The following is a 22,240-nucleotide window of genomic DNA, read 5'->3' as shown; positions in this document are numbered from 1 at the left end:
TTTAATGCTTGTGTTTATTTTTTTGAGTTGTTTTTTAGCTGCTCATAAAATTAACAATTTTATATTTGAAAAGTCATGTCCAAATTTAGTAGGATGTCCTATTCAGTGGGCAAAGCCTCTTGCTTTCAGAAGTTACAAGATTTGTGAGCTTATTTTAGAAGCTTGTAATGATTAGAAATGGGATGCCAATTTTTCTCTTTTTTCCCCCATAAAAATAATTTTCCTCCTGGAGAAGGAAATGGCAACCCACTCCAGTATTCTTGCCTGGAGAATCCCATAGACAGAGGAGCCTGGCAGGCTACAGTCCATGGGGTCGCAAGAGTCGGACACGACTTAGTGCACTGTCTCACCCCAGAGATCCTGCCACATATACCACAAAAACCAAACATCCCCCAATGACCTTGGCCCCACTGTTCCAATCACTCCCAGGTGGGAATTCAGGCACATGTCCACAGAGGTCACAGACAACATACATACGGTTCTGTTATGTCCCATATATTACCCTTTCATGTCCCAAGGAAGACATTTTCTCTTAGAGATTTTCATTTAGTGTATCTTTAAAAAAATCTTGTGTTAAACTTGCCTCCATCTTTTTCTTGGGTAAGGACAACCCAGAAATGGCCCTTTTGTGTCTGTGATGTTGCCATTCACAGCTTTCTTGATAGGCCTAGTACAATCTTGAGAACAGGGTTGCTGTATGCTGAATGTCAGACGGTAGCTCTTAGCTTTGCCTATCTTAGGTAGTTACGCTGTGCATTTTTTATTGGTGTACCATGTTTGATTTGTCCCTAATACCTTTGAAGTTTTTCTGAGAAATGAATAATGCAACATGAACTTATTAAAATACATTTTAAGCCTTTTAAAAAAAATAATAATAATTTTCCTAACAAATCTTAGATGGTGTAGCCATAGGTTTTGGCTGGGTAATCCTGGGCGTGGCTCTCATGCTGGTGCTGGGTGTTGCTGCTCGGCAAGCGGATTGTATGTCGAGGAGGCGCCCAGCATGTGTGTAGTTTGGTGGTTCCTCTGACCCAGTGGGCAAGGTGCAGGCTGCAGGTGGCGTTGGGGAGAGGCCTGACTGCTGGGGAAGGTGGCGAATCGGCTTACCTTGCGGTCGGAGCCTAACTGCAACTTAATCTGGAGAAATGAGCGGGGAGGGTGGGTGTGTTCCAGCAAGTGCCTGAGCGACTGTTGACTTCAGCGGCTCCCCAGCAAGAGGACTTGACGTCAGCTGGTGTTTTCGTTCAGAGGGGAGCGGGAGCGTCCCTGAGGCTGAAAACCCTCTGCCCAGAGTTAAGCAAGTGGGACTTGGTCTCCTGGAGGGGTTTCCTGGAACTGGTGGGCAGGGGCTTGAAAACCAAGTCTGATGATGAGAAGCCTTCCCACGGATTCCGTCTGCAGACCCGTGGACCTCAGAAGGGTCCTCTAGGTCTGTCAGCCGTTCAGAGGTTTCTTGTGATTGAAATGAGACTGCAGCTGACTCTGCCTCCCCCAGATGCGACTGTAACTGCAGTGGTCGCTTCTTCACAAGCACCATTTTTAGAGACCACGAAAATCGTTTTATTTTTTTTTTGAAAATCATTTTAGTACCTGCATCGAAGGTATGTCTTTCCCCCAAATAAGCACCTGAATAAATAGGGTCAGTTTCGCAAATATTTGTACTAACTATGTGAATGTTCCACAGGTCAGTTCAGACGGATCGTTGACATATGGTTTCTCTCTGCTATTCTTGAACTGGCTTCAGAGAAACCGATTTTAGTAGAGCGCCAAGTGAGGCCCTTTTAATAAGGGGTTCAAGTTTCTAAGAATGTTCTTAACTCGGAGTCCATTTTGTCAAGAGGCCGGATTGTTTCTCCAGGTCCCAGGAGAGGACAAGTTTCCACAGCAGGCTTCCAGAAGCCTGAGTTTCCCATCCTGTCTCTAATGTTCCTTCAGGGAGGTCCCGGTGAGCTGGGAGCAGAAAGAGGGCAGTGGTCAGGAGGGCTGTATGTAGAAGGACGGGGTTGTGAAGTTGTACCTAGCGTTCCCTCTCAATTTGTGATTACTAAGGATTAGCCTGGTTCTTTCCGAGAAGGAAATTTCTTGGTAGAGATTAAGTCTAGAAGAACTGATTCTCTTGAGTTTTGTAAAGCCACTCTGGCTCGAGACCCGCTAGAAACAGTGTTTCTTTGCTATGTCAGGAGACGGTGCAATGCAACCTCTAGATACTGTTTGCTTGCTTTTTTGTTTTTTTTAAAACAACCCTACTGTAATTAATCTCTTCATAAGTTGCACTTCGAGTACACTTTGGCTTCCCTTCAGACCTCAAATTCCAAATGGCTGTTGAGGTTGTGCAGGGTCACTTGCGCCACGACGGGGTTCAGTGTTCGGAATGGCAGCCTCACTAGGACCTGATGGCCCCATGCTGTCAGCGGGGCTGCTTAGCCCCCTGGAGGATGGAGTCAGCGAGCTGTTTCCGGCTCAGCTGCCGGTGCTCTCAGCAAAGAGGGACTCCTCACCAGCGCTTTTGTAGGGACGTCAGGGAGGGAGCCCGATAGATCACGTCCTGACCTTTCTGATGTCACCGATGGCTCTCCTGGTTCTCCCCACCCTCCCCAGTTTGCTCAGCCTGTAGGGCAGTGAATCGCCCTAAAAGGTTCCCCTGAGGGGAGGCTGGGCGGACAGCAGGCTACTCTGGGCCCCTGGGCCTGGCCACTTCTGCCCTTATTGGTGAAGAGCTTTGCTCTGTCTTTTGCATTTTCTTGGCCAATCTTTAACACCATTGAGATGTTTGTGTTGCTTTTTATTTGAGGCTAACAGGGTTAAAAACACATCTAGTATCTAAGAGTTTTCCTTTTGCAGTTTTTTGTCATGAGAATGAGCCAGAATAATGAAAGACTTTATTTAATTATAACCTATAACTAATCTCTTCCCACATCTGTAACCACACTCTAACTGTAAAATATTAAATATACAAACAAAAGCGTGCTCCTTTGCAGTGGTGGGCTCTTTGGTTTTCAGTTCAGGAACTTTGAGAAAATGTTTCCTGTACCTGTTCACCATGGGACAGAAGGCAATAAAATCATTACTGGCCTGGAAACATCTTTTCTAAGCAGGATAGGGAGGCAGGGAGATGAGAGATGCTTTCCAGGTCACTGAAGGGTTCTGTAAGTAGCACCAGGATTCCTTGGAATTGGTAGAAGTCTCTCACGTGCATTACACTCCTGAAATACAGAATATACTCAGCAGATTTTTTTAAGTAATATTTCAAAATATAAATGACGATGTTACAAACTAAAAACACATGAAGTATATGAAGATTTCCTGCAAATTGGTAAGAGAACAAGAACTCAATGGAAAACTAAGCACCAGTGAACAGGCATTTCACAGAAGAGGAAATAAAGTGCTCAGCCTCATGAGCAGTCAAGGACCTGCATCAGGACGACAAAGAAAATACTATTTTACGCCCATCCAAACAGCAAAGATGGAGAAGCCTGACAAACCAGTTGCTGGCAAGTTTGTGGGTCTTCACATGTTACAAGTGAGAGTCAGTGAGTACAGCCACTGTGGGAATTAATTTGAAATGAGCATTAGCCCGAAAATTGAATGGTCCCACATTCTAGCCCAGCAGTTCCTCTCCCAGAGATCCACCCAAGAGAAATAACAGCCATACTGCTGTGTTAATTTTATACACACACACACACACACACACACAAAACACTTTACAAATACCTATATACAGAATAGAAAACAAAGTCTTTTAACTATGTATAGCACAGGGAACTAAATTGAGTATCCTATGATGAACCATAATGGAAAAGGATTTTTTTTTTAGAAATGTGTATGTATAACTGAATCACTTTGCTGTACAGCAGAAAGTTATAACAGTGTAAGTCAACTATACTTCAATCTTTAAAAAGTACTTTGAAGGCTAAAATACACAGATGACAAAAACATCACTTCGTTGTGGGGAAGGCAGAAGAATGAGGGAATATTCTTGGTTCCGCTGGGTAGTGAGCTCATGACCAAAGATAAATGCCACATATGCCTGGGCGTGAGGGGGCAGGAGTGATTCTCGTTTGAATCGTAAGTGGCAGCAGCTTTATAGACAGGCTCCAGGGGCTTCTAGAATGTTGTATATGCTTCTCTATGTGCATATACCTGAAGAAAATCCATGACTTCCCATCAGCCTTGAAAGGACGTATGACCCCAGAAGATTCTCAGCGTCAGCGTTAGAACTTAAGTTCTTAGAACTGCTGTGTTACTACTTAGCTTGCTTCTGTGACGGTTGTGCACACAGCTGACATTCAGCTGTGAGCGGAAAAGCCAGACAGTCCTGTTTGGAGTGATGAAGACAAGACGGTGGTGATGGTTGTACGAAACTGAATAATTAATGCCTCTGAGTTGCCCACTTAGAAGTGGTAAAAATGGTAAATTTTATGTGACCTGTATTTTGTCACAACTTAAACACCAGAAACCACTGAGTTGAAAAAACAGTGGGGGACACTGGTATTTATACAACTGGACACAAAATGGCTAATGGTGGAGAGGGGTTGAAATGTCTAGTTTTTAAAAACTTATTTTCTAACTCACATCTGAATGATCTATAAATAAAATAGAACTTTGAGGAATTTCAGAATTGCCTAAAAGCGGGCAGTGGAGGCTCCTGGATTCAGGAATGGATTCAGATTGAGTGGCTCCTCCTCCCACTCAATTTCAAAAAGGGTCTTTGGGTTGAGAGACCCTTGTTTTTATAGATGGAAAATGGGCTCAGAGAGGATCCTGGGTGCCACGGTGGACGGACCCCGAGGCTTTGCTGGCAGTCAGCAGTCAACTCCGCATCCTCCATAAATAAGAAGGCCCTTGACAGAAGCCAGCATGTGAAACAGCTCAATTCCCACTAGACACGGCCCTTCTGTCCCTCTCTGCAGATGGAGAAACCTGGACAAGCACACAGCCCAGGGTTGGATGGGAACCAACACAGACTTGTCCCAGTGGGTGAGGAGGGGCCGGGCGGGCGGTCCCAGCGAGCCCCTGAACCCACGAGTGGTGAAAAGACAACAGGCTTTGGGGTCTGGATTGAAACCCAGCTTAGCCTCTCAGCCTCCAGCCAGCTTGCCCAAGAAAACGAAGGTCTTCCTGCAAGAGTTGCCAAGGGACTTACGCGTAGCGCTGCCCCCACATGGAACGAGGGAGGCAGCCGCGGTTCTCAGGCGCAGGTTTGGGAGTCAGGTGAGGTTGGCTTTAGCCCTGCTGCCCGCACCTGCAGGGGTGAGGACAGCCAGCGCTCAGGGCCCACGAGGTAGCCCAGGTCCCCGCGCCACCCTTCTCCCCCACAGGGTGGCAGCAGTGAGCACCCAGCCCTGGCGGTTCTGTTCTGCTTCCCACTGGGCCCCTGGCAGGGCTGGACTGGACGGGAAGAGAAGCCCCGTCCCAGCAGAGGGGGGCCCAGAGCTGGGGAGCTCAGGCTCCGAGATGCCAGACAGATGCGGGCTTGAGGTGCGACCCTGTGGGCTTCCCTGGGGCCCCTAGCAGGTGGGTAAGAGTTCAGTGGCCTTGGGCAAGTTGTTCGATGACCACTAACAGGAGGTGCTGGGGGACCCGGCCACCTGTCCAGCACCTCCTCACCTCTACGGCCGGATGCTGGGGCAGCAGGTGGAGGGAGTGGCCAGCTCTGCACCTCTATGAGCCTCATCTGGAAAATGGGAGTAAGGGGGCCTGGAGGAGCGGTCACGCATGTCCTTCCTTCTGCCCTTCACCTGGGTCTCCCTTCCTCTGGTGCCGGTGTCTGTCCACTCCGTCCATCTGTCTTTGCCTCTAGCTGTTCGTTGTGTCTGCCCTGGCATGCGTCTGCCATGCATCTCTGTGTGTTGGTGTGTGTCTGTTTCTCTTTCTTTAGCATGTGTATCTCTTTCTCTGTGTGTGTGTGTCTCTGTCTCTGGTTTTCTGTGTGTGTGTGTGTGTATTTTAGTGTGGACGTGTATTTCTGTGTGTGTGTGTGTGTGTGCGTATTTTAGTGTGGACGTGTATTTCTGTGTGTGTATGTCTCTCTCTCGGGTTTTCTGTGTGTGTGTGTGTGTGTGCGTATTTTAGTGTGGACGTGTATTTCTGTGTGTGTGTGTGTGTGTCTGGTTTTCTGTGTGTGTGTGTGTGTGCGTATTTTAGTGTGGACGTGTATTTCTGTGTGTGTATGTCTCTCTCTCGGGTTTTCTGTGTGTGTGTGTGTGTGCGTATTTTAATGTGGACGTGTATTTCTGTGTGTGTGTGTGTCTCTCGGGTTTTCTGTGTGTGTGTGTGTGTGTGTGCGTATTTTAGTGTGGACGTGTATTTCTGTGTGTGTGTGTGTGTGTGTCTGGTTTTCTGTGTGTGTGTGTGTGTGCGTATTTTAGTGTGGACGTGTATTTCTGTGTGTGTGTTTAGTGTGTTCGTGTCTTACTCTCTGGCCGCCTGTGTGTGTCTGTGCAAGCACCCCCGTTTCATTCTTCATTCCCTTTCTCCTGTCTCTCTGTGTGTCTCTTCCTCCCTGAGACGGGTTCACGCGTGTGTGTTCAGCGTGCACGTTGCGTGCGTTTGTGTTTCCATGTCTTCCGTCTCTCTCTGTCTCTGTGTCTCCCCGCCTCCGTCTATTGCAAGCGGGGCCTGTCCGGCAGAGCAGCGGATGTGTGAAGGCTGATTCAGTGGCTGACAGGAAGCCCGTCGCCCTGCCTGCTGCCCGCCAGTGTCTGGCATTGGCATCGGCTCGGGCAGGTGTGCGTACTCAGGATGAGGTGGCCGCAGTGAGGAGGCCCCCCGCTCTCAGGTAAGCCTTTCCCAGGGGTACCTGGAGCCTGGGCCTGAGGCCAGGGGCCTGAGGCTGCCCCCTGACACCCCGGGGGGATGGGAGAGGCCCTGGTGTCCTGGCAGGAGCATCTGGTTGCCCACTGGGTGGGCCGGGAAGAAACCAGGACACCCCACACCTCCTTCCTTAGCCCCCGCCCTGTCCTGGTGCCCCCCCCCCCGGCTAGGAGCCCCTTGCCCCAGCCCCTGCAGCACCCGGGGGCAGTTGTTTCTGGGGCTCTGGCCCCTCTCCTGCCCTCGCCTTCCCCGGCCCAGCCTGCACAGCCCTGGGAAGCACCCAGGGTGGTCCCACCACTTCCAGAGACGGCTGAGGGGCCAGGACAGGGCTCCCGGGGGCTCAGAAGCTTTGGTTTCTTCATCTGTAAAATGGGACTGTAAATACCCTGCCGCGGAACTACGGGAGGATGGGAAAGGCGCTCCGGGCGAGCAGGCCGAGGTCCTGCCCCAGGCCCTGAGGAAGAGCTGTCCGGGCCGCCCCACCCAGCCCCCAGCCTGGCCACCAGGTCCCTGCTGGGGGGGTCGAGAAACTACAGGCCCTGGGGCGCTCCCAGTGCCCTGCTCTGTCAACAGGAGGCCATAGCCTTCCCCTTCCCCTGCCCAGAACAGGAGCTTCCCCGGGGCCCTGCACCAGCGCCTGAGCATTAAGCACCTCCATTAGAGACCTCTGGTCAGCCTCATCTGAAGGCCAAGGTTCTCTGGGGAAACAGAGTAGAGCCCAGCAGATAAAGCCTTCCCAGGGCTGGGATGGAAACCTCTTGACTCCATCCCTACCCCGGCGGGCCTCAGTTTTCCCATCCATAGCCAGAGGAGGGCTGGGGGGCTGGACAGGAGGGTCGCCAAGGGCCTTTGGGGGCGGGAGCCTGGGTCCTGGGGCTGCTCAGCCCAACCCTGAGAGCTCTTCCGCCATGGGCTTGTTGCAAACCTTGTTCATCTGAAAACTGCCCACTTCCCTTTCTGCTATTTTGGCCGGCAGGCCTGGGGCTGCGGCGGCCTCCTCTCCCCTCCCCACTCCACCCAGCGCGGCCTGGCCCCTGGGGCCCCTCCTGGTGCTGCGGGGGCCCAGCCCCTCTCCTTCCCCCTGCCACCGCCCCGCCTGTTCTCAGACCTGGGTGGGAAAACAAGCAGAGGACCAATTGAGTCAGTCTTGGTCTCGGGGAAGAGGCAGCCCTAGTTTCTTCCTCAAATGAATCTTTTATTTTTTTTTTCCAAATGAATCTTTTAAAAGCCATATTGTGTGATTCTTTAAAAAAATGTAATTTAAAAAAGGATTTACGGGAAGGAGTGTAGGCCTTAGAGTCTACCTGCCCTGAGTACGGATCTTGGCCCTGTGACTGCTCAGCTGTGTGACCTTGGGCAGAGTGCTCACCTCTCTGGGCCGCCCTCTCCTCCCTTGGAGAAAAAGGAGCCGACCTCTCCGAGGCGATGCTGTGTGGCTCTGTGACAACTGCGGGGCTGGGGGCAACAGCCACGCTCGCCTTCAGATCCCAGGGTCTCCCAGGGTCCCAGCACGACGCCTGCCTGGGGCAGGCTCAGGCTTGTGTGTCTGGGGGAGCAGGCATGGAGGGCTTCAGGCAGGGTTGCCCCAGGCTGTCCAGTGCAGGCCATCCAGCCAGGATGCAGCTAACCCCTTCCCATCCCGCAGGGACCGTGATGATGACAAGTCACAGAGGTCACAGCCAAATGTGCCCCACGCCAGCCATCAGCAGCACCTCCGGGTGTCATCTCAGTGCTGGGCCTCCTATGATGAACCCGAGGGTTGCGTGTCATTTTTTCCCCCCATTTAACAGGGTGACTGGTGGCATTTGGATTCAGCTGCTGGGGCAGAATTTGTATTCTCATGCCCTGCCCCCTTCCCTCACTCAGTGCCAGGCGGGGGGAAGACAGACCAGGGCTAGGGGCATGCCTGACTGTGCGGCTTATCCCCGAACAGCAGAGCCAGGAAGCAAGAGCACTTTCTGGTGGTCGGGGTTCCTCAGGGAGGGAGGGCAGCAGAGCTCAGCAGCCCAGATCCTTGGGCCTCAAATGCCAAGCTGAGTGTGTGGACTTGCCTGTGGGGTCTCAAGCAGACCCCAAGGGTGGCCAGTGCCAGACCCTTGTCCCATGGGAGTAACCCCCCGTGGGTCTACCCCCAAACCTCCTTGGGGGCAGAAAGAGCCTTCGTCTTGACCCAAAGATAAATGTGTCAAGGATGGGCGCTCGAGGGAACTGTCCAAACCAGCTGGCCGGAAGTGTGACACTCAGCAAGTTTCTCTTCCTGAAACCCTGACTGTGGTCCAGGCTGGATGTGTGTGAAATCCCCACAACTGTTGGAGGAAGGCCCTGGTTGATCCCAGTTTTACAGATGAGAAAAGTGAGGCCAAGAGACCCTGAGATACAGGTAGGGGTCCCCTGTCCAAGACTAGGGGCTCCCAACCTCAGCAGCCCTGGATGGACTTGGGCCTTGGCTGGAGGCCCAAGAGGGAGGCGGCCCTGGACCAGAGGGAGGTCTGGGGAGGGCGGGGGGTATGCAGCCTGGGAAGACGGTGCCCCGGCCCCTAGAGGATGGGGAGCTGAGGTCCTCCCGGAACGATATCTGGGGTGTGACCGATCCATCCTCTCTCCTTATGTGGAGGCCACTGCGTCCCAAGGTCTGGGAATGGTGGTATTCCTACTGACTCACTTGGCATTTGCGGGAAAGAGAGCTAACTTCTTCATGACGGGCCGCTGACCCAGGCTGGGCCCTGCACGGAGATTCCCTGTCATCTTTGAATCAGGGATTCAGGAAGCTTGGGGTGGTGAGCGGGGCCACGGGGTATGGTGCAGGCCTCTGGGGCAGCCAGAAAGAGGGGGGAGGCCTGCACAAAACTCCGGCCTCCTTCAGCCTCACCTCCCGCAGCTGTGAAGCGAGGAGAAGCCTCCTCCCAGGTGGCCGAGGTGGGAGGCACAGGTGTTCAGAGGGGATGCTCCGTAGCATGGGCTCCATGCGCCCACCGTGGGGCACAGGCCCCACAGGACCCCTGCTGCCCTCTGTCACTGGCCTTTGCAAAGGGGGCTGAGCCTCTTTAGAGTTGCAACAAATCTCCCTGGAGGGCCCCTCAAGAGGGCTGAACTTGCACTCAGCAGGCCTTGCTAGGTGGCTGCCTGCGGCTTCGCTGAGGCCCGGAGGCTGGGACCGGCCACTGACCACAGAGCAGCCTCTTAACCCCATCTCCCAGCACGTTCCTCCACCAGCCGCCAAAGTCCCTCTCTGCCCAGGCGCCCTTCGCCGCTTCCTGGTCTCAGGCCCACCTCCTCCGAGAAGCCTTCCTGACCTCCCTCCTCCCAGCTCCCAGGACAGGAGGAGCCAGAGCATCTGGATAGACGGGCGTTTTAGGAATGGAAATTGCACCCCCAGCTTCCCCGGGAGGCCTTGGGTGGGAGCAGAGAATCACCCTAAGGTGGATGGGGGCTCCAGTGTAGAAGGGGCAGTGGATTCTGAGCTTGGGGAACAAAGCTGGGTTCACAGGAGGTTTCATGACAGGATCAAAGAGCAGAACAAGCATTAGGGTCTGGAGTGCTTGCATGCATGCTAGGTCACTTCAGTCGTGTCCGACTCCTTGCGAAACTGTGTGGACTGCAGCCTGCCAGGCTCCTCTGTCCATGGGATTCTCCAGGCAAGAATACTGGAGTGGGTTGCCGTGCCCTCTTCCACGGGATCTTCCTGACCCAGGGATCGAACCCTCGTCTCTTATGTCTCCTGCATTGGCAGGCAGGTTTTCTTTATCACTAGGACTTGCTGGGAAGCTCCTAGGGTCTGGAGGCTGGCATTCAAATCCTGCCTTTCCCCTTTGCAGCTGTGGAATTTGGGGCTTCCGATTCTCTATTTGTGAAATGGCTCGAGCCTCTCCCTCGCAGGGTGGCTGGGTGGACTAAGCAAAGGTGTGCATGGGAGTGTGCGCTTACAGGCAGGTTTCCAGAACCTTCCAGCACTTGATGATGGCCCTGGGGGACCCGAGGTGTGGGTCTGGGGTCAGATGAGCAGACAGGGCTGGTTCTGTCCCCGTCTGGTCCCAGAGCAGGGAGGGTAGGGGACGCTGGGCTGTCAGGGGACATTGGGGGGAGGGTTCCTAGCAGGGGCGGCCCTGCGGCCCCCTACCCTGGCTCACAGTGCCCCCTGTCGCAGCCCTGCAGGAAGAAGAGCGGCCCAGAATGGACATGAGCGCGGACACGGAGCTGCTGTGGCCGGGGGCGGCTCTGCTGCTGCTGCTGGGGGCAGCGGCCAGCCTGTGCGTGCGCTGTTCCCGCCCAGGTAAAGCCTGGGGGTCGTGGGCCTGTGGGAGGAGTAGGCGGTGTCCCCAGAGAGCCGCTCAGGCCCAGACCCGGCTGCTTGGAAGGGGCAGTCAGATAAGCCTGGGGGCGCAGAAGTGAAACCCAGGGACCCGTCCCCTGATCGTTCTCTGAAGACCACGGGTCTGACTCAGTGGGAGTGTTGGTTCTCTGGAGTCAAAGGCGTCTGTCTGCGCATGGATTGCGCCGGACAAGGGAGGGGAGAGGGGGCTGGGCTGCCTGCAGTGTCTGCCTTCATGTTCCACTCTCCTAAGTAAATGGTGAGCAAACCTCACCAGGGTCAGGTGGCCCCCCAGCGATGAGTGGCTCAGCCCCCATATCCGGTCTGAGGCCTGCCCGGGGCAACAGGGGAGATGGTTGGGCCTCGGATCTCAGCTCCCACCCGGCCCGGGGGGCGGGGAACTGGCTAATCTGGTCCTGCTCTTGCAGGTGCAAAGAAGTCTGAGAAAATCTATGAGCAGAGGAGTCTGTGAGTGTCTCCCCAGCCGGGTGATGCCGTGTGTCCTGCCTGGGCGGGGGCCGTCCCTCTGGGCCTCCCCTCGGGCATCCCCACCCCCACCCCTCGCCCCTTCACTCTCACCTCCTCCAGGCCGGGCTCCAGTGGGTCCTCAGCACTTAGGGGAGGGCGAGGGGGTGCCCAGGGACCGCCCAAACCCTGCCCCAGACTAGTCGGGGAGGGTGGGAGGCACGCTCCAACGAGCACAGGAGCGTCTCCAGAAATCCCCGCCGTGACCCCAGCCCAGTGGGGACTAGGCTGTGCTGGGGGGTTGACAGAGGAATCCCGCCCTCCCATTGCAGGGACAGGGACCAGGGACCAGGTGCTGGGTCTGAGAGAGAATGTGGGCATGAAACTTTGGGGGGATCAGGGAAGGCCTCCTGGAGGAGGCGGGAAGAATCTGAAGAGAGACAGAAGGGGAAAGGGGGACATTCCAGAGAGAGAGGGAACAGTGTGGGCAATCACTGACTTAAGGCTGGGGTGGACACCGTCTTGGGGTTGATGCAGCCGAAGTGAACATGTCTTGAGAGTAGTGAGCTGAATTCGGAGGAAGGAGAGTCTTGACCGTGGCCAGAGGCCTTGGCCTTTGTCCAAAGGGCCAAGGGGAGTCGCAGGAGAGCTGGAAGCAGAGCGGTGGTCAGGGGAGATGAAACGCTGTCACTGACCCCAGAGTGTCAGGACCCCGGCAGGAGGGCTGCGGCCAGCGGTGTGCTGGTGGAGGGCTCCGAGACCTGTGTGCACACACGTGCACAGGCCTGCACGCCCACGCACACCCACTGGCTCCCCCAGCACTCATTCATGCGTGCACTTCTCACACACACACAGGGCCTGCTTGCACGCCTGGGCAGGCACTCACATACAAACCCGCTCACACACCCTCTTCTCATTTCCTTTTGCAACTGAAAAACCACAGTGAGATTTGAAAATAGAATTTTCCCATCCATGCCCACTCCTGGGGCTGGGGCTGGACCTTCCCAGCCTTTTGGGGTCCCTTGGTCCTCTGGCTCGCCAGCCCACAACCTCCACCGGGGCAGGGTGGACTGGACTCCCCTGGTGCCCTCCCCCTGCCCCAAGGCAAGTTCCTCAATATCTCCCCTCGCCTCTCCTCCCTTAGTCCCTGCCCACTCCAGGCCCCTGATTAATCTTAGAACTGAAGATCCTCAGAGGCACAAGTTAAACCTCCCCATGTGGGAGGTGGAAAAAAAGGCCTGAGTAGGAGGAGATCAGAGGGGAGACTTGGGCTCTCCCCACCTCAACTGGGTTCAGTCCTACCTGTGCCCGGCCCAGCTCCATGCCAGACTCTTCTGTGGATTTAGGGCCTTGTTCCTAAATCAGATCACTTTCACCCCTCAGGAGTTCCTGGAAGACTGGACCAGGTCACCATTCTGGTCCATGGAAGAAACCCAAAAGGCTTTTATAATTAGCTAATCTGCTCCACTAACCTTAGTGGTGGCATTCATTCCCAAAGGTACTTCATGGACCAAAATGGCAGCTAAAGCTCCAGCCCTCATCTCTGCATTCCATGCAGCAGTAAGAATGAAGAAGGAAGACAAAAAAGGGTGCATCCCAGTTGGGAGTGCCTCCTTTAAGACGCTTTCCTGAAAGCCCAACAGTTTTGGCTTGCATATCATTAACCAGAGTCTAATTACATAGTCACACTTACATGTAAGGGAGGCTGGGAAATAGAGTCTTTTTTAAAAAACAATTGAAGTAACATTGGTTTATAACATTATTTAGGTTTCACATGTAGAATATTTTATTTCTATTTCTGTACACCTTATATCAAGCTGACCAACGAACTTGTGGCTTCCATCTGTCATCACACAGTTCATCCCCCTTACCCATTTTCCCTCTCAACTTAGGTAAACACTACTCTTCTCTCTGTGTCTACGAGTTAGTGTTTGTTTGGTTTGTTCGTTTGTTATTTGTTTGCTTTTTATATTTCACACATGAGTGAAATCGTACTGAATTTTTCCTTCTCTGACATATTTCACTTAGCATAATACCCTCAAGGTCCAACCACGTTGTCACAAATAGCAAGATTTTATCTTTTTATGGGTAAAGAGTATTCCACGGTGTATATATGCCACATCCTCCTTACTCATTCATCTACCTGTTGATGGACACTTAGATTGTCTCTGTGTCTTGGCTGTCGTAAATAGTGCTGCAGCAAACATAGGGGCACATATTCTGTTGTTGTTCAGTTGCAAAGTCGTGTCAGACTCTGCAACCCCACGGACTGCCACGTGCCAGGCTCCTCTGTCCTTCACTATGTCTCAGAGTTGGCTCAAATTCAAGTTCATTGAGTCGGTGATGCCATCCACCCATCTCATCTTGTGCCTCCCCCTTCTCCTCCTGCCCTCAATCTTTCCCAGCATCAGGGTGTTTTCCAGTGAGTTGACTCTTCGAATCAGGTGGCCAGAGTATTGGTGCTTCAGCATCAGTCCTTCCAATGAGTATTCAGGGTTGATTTCCTGTATGATTGACTGGTTTGATCTCTTTGCTGTTCAAGGGACTCTCAAGAGTCTTCTTCAGCACTATATATAGCTTTTAAAATTAGTTATTTCATATTCTTTAGATAAATACCCAGAAGTGGGATTTCTGGATTATATGGTAGTTTTATCCTTAGTTTTTGGGGCATGTCCATATTGAATTTATAGTGACTACACTAATTTATATTCCCCCCAATAGCACACAAGGGTTTCCTTTCCTCCACATCCTTACCAACACTTTTGATTTCTTGCCTTTTTGGTAATATATTGTTGTTCTATCAGGCCTAAGGTGAAACTTCACCATGGTTTTGATTTGCATTTATTTCCCTCATAATTAGTGATGTTGAACATCTTTTCATATCTGTTGGCCATTTATAAGTCTTCTTTAGAAAAAAAAAAACTAAGTCTATTTAGTTCCTCTGCCCATTTTGTTAATCAGGTTGTTTTTTGGCTGTTATGAGTTGTTTTTATATTATATTGTAAGGGACATTAACCCCTTATCAGATATATCATTTGCAAATAGCTTCTCCTGCCCGGCAGATGGTCTTTTGGTTTCATCGATGACTTCCTTGGCTGAGCAGAAGGTTTTTAGTTTGATGTCGTTCATTTATTGGGAAATAGAGCTTTATAGATGGGTGTGTGATTGTCTAAATATAAATCAGGTTCTGTTTGAAAGGAAGAAAGTGATAGTTAGATGCCTAGCTGTGTTTGCTAAGCCCTGAAGTTGCCTCATCCATTACTGGGGAATAAATGGCATGTTTGAACATCTCCAGCATGCCATGCTCTCAAAGGAATCTTAAACATTCCTGGGGTGGTAGGTGGTGGGGGCAGCCTCTTTGTTGCTCCTGGTTGAAGTCACCACCAAGTCCCTGAGCAGCTCTCCCAGCCCTGCCACAGGCCCTCCTGACCGTCTATGTGTCTGGTTGGCTCCAGCCCAGGCCCGTGCGAGAAGGGTGGGCACCTGGTGGGCAGGCAGGGGAGCTGTATAGACGCATCAGGACACCCCGGATCTGAGTCCTGGAGGGCTGGCAGCACCCCCTCACGCTGTGGTCTGTCCCTCCCTGTCCATCTGTTCTCTCTGTCCCTGGGGCTGTGGGAAGCCAGGCCCTGACTCAGCACAGCTCTGTGTGTTTCCAGGCAAGAGAATCAGCAGAGCTTTGCAGTGGCCCGGACCTACACCCGTGAGTCCCCTGGCAGACGGGTCCCAGGCTGGGCTCAGGGTTGGGGGTGTCAGCCTCAAAATCCCTTTTGTCCTCATTGTTCTGAGGCTGTGGCCAGGCCTGATCGGGCTGGGTGATGGGATGAAGGGACTACACCGGCCAGCTGGTCTTGGGCCCAGCCAATATCCCTTCATCCTTTGCAGTGGTCAGGGAGGCCTGGCCCGGGGACACGGCCTCCAACATGGAGTTGACAAGGTAGGAATGAGCCCCCAAACCCACACCCAAGGGAGGTGATGAGGAGGGCCCTGGGGAGTACCCACCTGGCGGAGCCCAGGCCAAGACCCTGCTCCTTCCTCAGACCTCAGAACCCCAGTTCTGATTCTGAGGGCCCCACCAGGGGGGCTGTGGGCTCCAGACCCCCAGGAACCCCGGGGGCCTCCTCCCAGCCGCTTCTCAGCCCTGGCCCCGCTCCCATGCAGGAAGGACAAGCTGTTGCGGTTCTCCCCCAGCCTCGAGGGTGAGTGACCTGGGACACAGGGGTGGGGGCTGGGGCAAGGTGGGATGGAGACAGGTGAATACCTGGTAAGACAGGTACTAAGCACGAGGCCTTCCCAGAGAGACATGCCGGCTGGGCTGGGAGGCCTGATGGCTGGCCCAGTGGGGCGAGGGGACAGACAGCAGGTGTGACACTGTGAAGAGTGGGAAACACCTGGAGGGGCTCCGGGCTGGGGAACCAGCATTGAGCCAATTGGCCTGGACTTTCTTCCAGATTCTTCATCCCCCAGGTACCAGTACTTCAGCAAAGGTAGGTGGGTTCTGGGCAGGAGGGGGCTGCGGTGCGGGCCCACAGCCCCTGCCGCGGCCTGATTCTAGCCCCCTCCCGCAGGAAGCAGACCCAGATCAGAGGAAGCCTACATGTGAGCGGCCTTCTGCGGGCCCTGGCCACCTCCGCCCCGCCCTCACCCGCCCCGCCCTCAGCTTCCTTCCTCGAGAACGGCCTCCTGCCCTGGAAACCCGCAGGCCCGGGCAGGCTCCCCGCAGCACCGTGGCTCCTCAGAGGACCGCGGCTTCGTGGGGACAAGGCCGGGGCAGGGACGCAGCCCTGTTCGGGGGCGGGGCCGTCTGGGTGGGCGGGGCTGTCTGGGGTGGGCGGGGCTCATCCTGCGTCGGCGGACCCTCCAGAGGAAGGGTCCCCAGGACGTCTCCTCCTGGGCTCCCTGTTGGGCAAACTGAGGTTCTGGGGCGGGAGGCGACTTGCCTAAAGTCACCCGGCACGGTGGCTGGAGCCAGGCCACCACGCTTTCAGCCCCAGGGTGGCTCAGGGGTGAGACCCTGGCTGAGCCCCCCACGGGCTCCCGGGGGAGTGACGACGGCTGGGGCAGCCGTGGTCTCACCGCCCCCCACGTGAAGCCCCCACCCCCACCACGGGCCTGCCCCGCAGCTGGTGCTGTGTCTGTGTTTTCTTGTCAGAGACCCCACCTCCACGGACTATTACAATTACGATCCGTTCCAGAAGCCCGTGGAAGGTGAGGCAGAGGAGGCAGCGAGGGCAGATCAGCTTCAGAGCCCACACCCTCGGGCCTGGGCCAGAGAGGGTTCGGAGGACCCGGGAGGACGACGAGGACCGGGGAGGATCTGGGAGGATCAGGGAGGATTGGGGAGGATGGCAAGGACCTGGGAAGACCTAGGAGGACCGAGGAGGACTGTGGGAGGATCGGAGAGGACCGAGGAGGACCTAGTAGGACTGAGAAGGACTTGGGGAGGACCGAGGAGGACTGAGGAGGACCGAGGAGGATCTGGGAGGACCGAGGATAGGGGAGGACTCGGGAGGACCCGGGAGGACGGAGGAGGATGGGGAGGATCTAGGAGGACCTGGGAGGATGGGGAGGACTGGGGGAGGACTGAGGAGGACCTGAGAGGATCAGGGAGGACCATAGAGGACCTAGGAGGACTGAGGAGGCTGGCACTGTGGGCAGGAGCTGAGATGCAGAGGAGGGCAGGGATGGAAGGGAGCAAGAGTCGGAGAGCAGAGGGGAGCTGAGGGCAGGGACCGGGGGTAGGTTGATCCCCTTGTCATTCAGGGCCTCCCTCAAGGCTGGGGACACATGGGTCCTTGGAGGGAGGCCCTGGAAGGGGCAGACTTGCTTGAAGGATGCCAAGCCCTGCCAGCCCTGAAGGTGCTGGAACCCTGGGCTCTTAACACCTTGGCTTTACAGAACAGGAGGGTGGGCAGTGCCTGCTGAAGGGGGCATAGGCCTGGATCCCCGCCTAGGCTGAGCTAGAGTGGGAGTGAAGGTCTTCTTCTCCCCCGCTGCGCTCCTATATTGGGGGGAAAGCCCTCACTTCTCAGAGCCTCTTTAACAAAGATGGAAGCTGGGTGAGGCAGTGTTTAGAGCTTAGCTTGCTCGTTGGGGGGTGGGGGTGGGGTGCAAAGCCAGGGTACCAGGCTCTGATATGCCACACCCAGCCTAGACCCCCAGGCAGAGGATCCTCAGCCTGCCCCCACTGCCTGAAGGGTTAGGCAGGTTCCTGTCTCCTGTGCCCCCAGCGGGGGCGCCTCTTGCCCGCATAGAGATGGGTCTCCCTTCTCTTAACTATCCATGGTGGGCCTGCCCCTCCGCAGAGCATTCAGGGGAATGCTTCTGAAAGACAGAAGGAGCCCAGGGTGGAAGCCACGGAGCCAGGCCTGTGCCCATTAAGAAGCTTGTCCAGGAGAATGTTCGAGGCCCTGCGGGACCTAGAGGGGGCTTGATGAGACAGAGGGAGGGAGGAAGAGCCAGGCTTGTCACGCAGGACCCACCAGCACCCCCCACCCTCTCCCCTGTTCCTGGCAGATGACGATGACACCAATTCCTATGAGAACGTGCTCATCTGCAAGCCAAAGAGAATGGAATCAGGTAAGGTTGCACTGCTGGGGTCTGGAGCTCCCGCTGCAGGGTTCACCAGTACTAGACCTCGTGTCCCGGGAGGAGGCCCCGTCAGTCCCTGGATCTCCCTCCCTCCCTCGAGGGTCTGCCAAGTACCTGAAGGATGCAGGCTGCCCCCCTAGAGGGGCGGCCACGGCACCTCGCTGGCCTGAGGAATGGCCGTGGTGGCTGTCCCTTCCCCAGCCCCTGTCCTGGTGCTCTCTCTGCAGGGGATGAGGGGTCTGAGGATTATCAGAACTCGGCGTCCATTCAGCAGTGGCGGGAGTCCAAGAAAGTCATGGGTATGTGGCCAGAGCCCAGGCATTCCCGAATGGTCACCTACAGCTGGCTTGCATTGGAGGGGGGCCGCCCTAGGACACACAGTCAGGGGGAGGGGGAGAGAGGGGCACTTAGGGGATCTGGGAGAATGAGGCCAGGTGGGCTCCCCCGAGGCCCGTCCAGCTGATCCCACAGCGAAGCTTCTGGCGCATCAGCGGCTGCAGCGGCTCAACCATGGCAGGACCTCCTTCAGAAGCACTGTGGCCTCTGAGGTTGGGTCCTCCTGGCCTGCTGCCCGTCCAGTGGCTTGGATGGAATCGCACCTGCCCTGCTCCGGGCGGGACAGACTGCCGGGAGATCCCAGAGAGGGTGAGACGGACACACCAGGCAGTGTAGCCTTTCCCGTGGTCTGCACGGTACCATCTGCAGAGATAGGGCCGGGCTGAGCGTGTCCATGTGAACCCTCTGACCGTCTGCCCACGGATCCGCAGAGCCAGCCCCGCGGGAAGCACCGCTTTCCCTGGCAGGAAGCCCAGACGAGGACGGGGAGCCTGATTATGTGAACGGGGATGTGGCGGCCATCGAAGCCTAGGGAAGAAGGTGCCTGGAGGAAGGTACGGTCCCCGCTGGTGGGCCGCACGAGGGGGATCACATCCCCAGGGAAAAGCAGAGCACCGGGGCTGGAGGAGCCACAGGAGGGGCTGTGGACAGCACTCACGGGTGCTGAAACGGGGTGGCTTCTTGGGGCACTGGACCTCCCGTCAAGTCCCTGCCCACCCCCAACTCTTGTGGCTGGCGTGGTGAGGTGACATATTTACGGCAGACACAAAGTCTCAGCCCCGGGGGTGTCAGGCAGGGCAGGCTGGTGAGTCTGGGTGGGCCTCTGCAACCTTGGAAGGTGATTTAACCTCCCGTGACCCACTTCCTCGCTTGCAACGTGGAGCTACTGGGACCTGTGTCTTAGATGGGACACGCAAGACCCACACAGAAAGCAGGGCCAGGGACTTCCCAGGTGGTCTGGTGGTTAGGACTCCGGCTGCCGCTGCAAAGAGCATGGGTTTGATCCCTGGTCGAGGAACTAAGATCCCGCGTGCCACATGGTACAGCCGCACAGACAAAAAAACCAGCAGCAGGACCAGGGTGACGTGCCCATGTTGGACGCAGGGATGGGGCGGGATGGGGGCTGGTGATGGTGCCAAGTGCTCACACACCACCCCTTGGCGCCCCCCAAGGCACAGAGAGGACAAGCCACCTGCCGCGGTCCCCACTTAGAGTGCGCGGAGGAGGGGATGGACACACGTACAAAGATGTAGGAGCCCGGCCTTGCCTCCGGGACAGGGGAGTCGACCCGAGGGTCCTGGAAAGGCTGCCTGAAGTCCCAATCTGGGGGACACGGGCAAGCCTGTCACACTGGGGGCAGGCCTGGGCCGTTTGAGAAACCAGCAATAGGATCAGCTGCAGGCGTTTAAGCCCAAAGGGCAGAGCCCACAGTTCATTCATTCACCCCGCAACTAGGGAGCACCTGCCAGGGGCAAGTCCTGTCTTAGAGGCTGGGGACACAGTGATAAAGAGAAGATACATAAATCCCTGTCCACTTAGAACTTCCATTCTGGTGGGAGAGAGCAAACAGGCAAACTAGCTGGAAGAGGAGAGGCGAGACAAGAGAAGGGAGGAGAGGGGAGGGGAGAAAGGAAATTGAGCAGTTAAGATGTTAGGAGTGGGGAGAGGCAGGAGGAATGTGGTGGGGGAGAGGAGGGTGCCCTCATTTAAGCTGGGAGGCAGAGAAGTCTTTCAGAGCTCCCCTCCTCACCCTTCTAGGGGAGGGAAGGACCCCCGACAGGAGCCTGAGTCTGACAAGAGGGGAACAGAACAGAGCGATGGGGGAGTGGCAGAGGTGGAGGGCAGGGCCAGCAGCTGGGTTTTTTCTGAGATGGGGGATGTGCTCAGCAGGGTAAGAGTGACTTGATGTTTCTCAGGTATCACTGCCCGCCACTGTGTAGAGATGTGAATACAGGGACGGGGAGGCAGGGAGGCCAGTACCTTAGGGCAGGAACCCGGGAGGCCGTGGTGGGGGCAAACCGTTTGTGCGGCTGAAGGGGCTCTCTGATGTGCCGCTTGTCAGCTGCCAGGTGGAGTGAGGACTGAGGAGGCCTGGGAGGTTTGCCCGAGTCAAAGGAGAGGGCATCACTATCAGCAACTGAGATCAGGGAGGCGACCAGCAGAGCAGGTTTTGTGGGCAAGGCTGGTTTATGTCTGGGCTTGCTAAGTTGGAGATACCATGCAGGGGGTTGTACGAAGTGGGGAGTTAAGAGACCTGCGTCTGGATTCAGGGAGAGGGCAGGAGGAAAGAGGCTGTGCAGGTTCCTAAGAGGAAAGAAATTAGAGTACGCTGTCTGACAAATGATACGGGGAGCCTCTAGTTTGGGGTTGGACTCCGGCTGGCTGGAATTTATACCCTCGACCTCGCACACAAGGTCTGAACTCCACAAGCTGGTGTCCAAAGTGGCCTGACAAGACTGGGGAGACCTAATCCCTGTGTTCGAGTAGGTGGAAGGGCCACCAGGCAAGGCTGGGGGCAAAGTGGAGTTAGGGCCTGGTACCCCTGGTCAAGTCCCTTCAGGTATTCAAACAAAAAGCAGGCACCTCCCTGGTGGTCCAGTGGTTCGGACTCCGAGCTTCCATGGGGGTTCAATCCCTGACTGGGGAACTAAGATCCCCAGCCTTTCACCTAAAAAAAAAAAAAAAAAAAGGCAGAAGCTCCTAGCTCCTGGAATAAGAAACACGCTTGTTTGATGGGCAGGTTCTCTGCTCACTGACCATCGCTGTGTATCCTCCTGGGGCCAAGGGGACAAAGAGTCAGGCCAGGCAAACCTTTCCCTCTTTAACAAATACGTTTCCTCTTCATTGAAGGAGCCAGGGAACCATTTATCGCCTCCCCAGGACCCCTTCTCCAGAGCCGCTCAGCTTCTACACTCCCTGCTGCACTCCTGGGAGGGGCATCAACGTGTCCTGAGGACCAGCGGGCTGGCCACGCAGCACCTGGCCTGGGAAAGGACAGTTACAGGGAGCCAACCTCTGACCGGCTCCCACGGGCAAGCCTGGGGTCTGGCGGCTCCCGCCGTGGTCCCGTGCCCAGAACTGGGGACAGCTGCGTCCCCCTACCCGCATTGAAAACCTCGTACTACATGGGTGTTTGTGTCCTTTTTTTTCGCTTTGGATTTTGATCCCAAATTGCTTACTAACGTTGGTTGCTGGGATTTCGTGATGGATAAGCTTGTACAGTTAATTTATGCAGGTGGAGTTGTATTTAATATTTTGCATTTCAGGGTAGAGGTTGTGTAATAACTTGTCTCCTGTAAGCATTACATGTACTTCACCTCGACAGCTGGGGGTGCCCTGGCGCTCCTTTCTCTGGGCCTTGGTTAACTAAAGCAGAGGTGAAGCTGCGGCTAACTTTGCGAACCTCTCGTGGGAGCGTCCGCTGCGGGCAGACTGCGGAAGGGGCAGGCGGGGAGGAGTGGCCGGGGCCCCGGCTGACTGGGCAGGAACATGACCGTCTCATGGGACAGGCGGGAGCCTGAGGGACCTTCTGCCTCAGAGAAGCCAGAGTCAGGGAGACAAAGCGCCTCCTCCGACTGAAACGTCTCAATAAACATTTCCAATTTAAGAGCATGATTTTTTGTCTGCTTTCCCCGCCTCACTAGAATCTTCTAAGGCACGAAGGTCAGGCTTGTTTCATACAAAGGGGCCTGAGGGACGTCCCAGGTGGTCCAGCGACTAAGGCTG

The 22,240-nt window shown here is 55.3% G+C and overlaps 1 protein-coding gene across 5 annotated transcripts; it reads left to right on the top strand.

The window, feature by feature from the left end:
- The first annotated feature begins 5,366 nt into the window (after window positions 1-5,366).
- LAT2 (linker for activation of T cells family member 2) lies at window positions 5,367-22,121 on the top strand. 5 transcript variants are annotated; one of them, XM_061401880.1, is made up of 13 exons: window positions 5,367-6,778; window positions 10,966-11,083; window positions 11,551-11,590; window positions 15,247-15,290; window positions 15,473-15,524; window positions 15,749-15,786; window positions 16,039-16,074; window positions 16,156-16,186; window positions 16,740-16,795; window positions 18,104-18,166; window positions 18,406-18,477; window positions 18,946-19,068; window positions 21,365-22,121. In XM_061401880.1, exons 2-12 carry the CDS (start codon window positions 10,984-10,986, stop codon window positions 19,044-19,046), a joined length of 633 nt encoding a protein of 210 aa, XP_061257864.1. In that variant the 5' UTR covers window positions 5,367-6,778; window positions 10,966-10,983; the 3' UTR covers window positions 19,047-19,068; window positions 21,365-22,121. The 5 variants fall into 5 exon arrangements, with proteins under 5 accessions (XP_061257864.1, XP_061257862.1, XP_061257861.1 ...); XM_061401878.1 differs by having other exon boundaries at window positions 5,368-6,778; window positions 10,958-11,083; XM_061401876.1 differs by lacking the exon at window positions 5,367-6,778 and adding an exon at window positions 7,667-9,193.
- Window positions 22,122-22,240: the final 119 nt, after the last annotated feature.

This window comes from Bos javanicus, chromosome 25 (assembly GCF_032452875.1).
Source record: "Bos javanicus breed banteng chromosome 25, ARS-OSU_banteng_1.0, whole genome shotgun sequence".
NCBI classification, from domain to species: Eukaryota; Metazoa; Chordata; class Mammalia; order Artiodactyla; family Bovidae; genus Bos; species Bos javanicus.
The sequence above is the reverse complement of the archived record's forward strand: the minus strand, read 5'-3'. Positions and strand labels throughout refer to the sequence as shown.

Excerpts from the sequence above, each read along its gene's own strand:
- LAT2 (XM_061401876.1), top strand. The coding sequence starts at position 9,158 with ATGAGAAAAGTGAGGCCAAGAGACCCTGAGATACAG. Across the intron at positions 16,796-18,103 it reads GTTCCAGAAGCCCGTGGAAG|ATGACGATGACACCAATTCC; the intron begins GTGAGGCAGAGG and ends TGTTCCTGGCAG. Across the intron at positions 18,478-18,945 it reads GGAGTCCAAGAAAGTCATGG|AGCCAGCCCCGCGGGAAGCA; the intron begins GTATGTGGCCAG and ends ACGGATCCGCAG.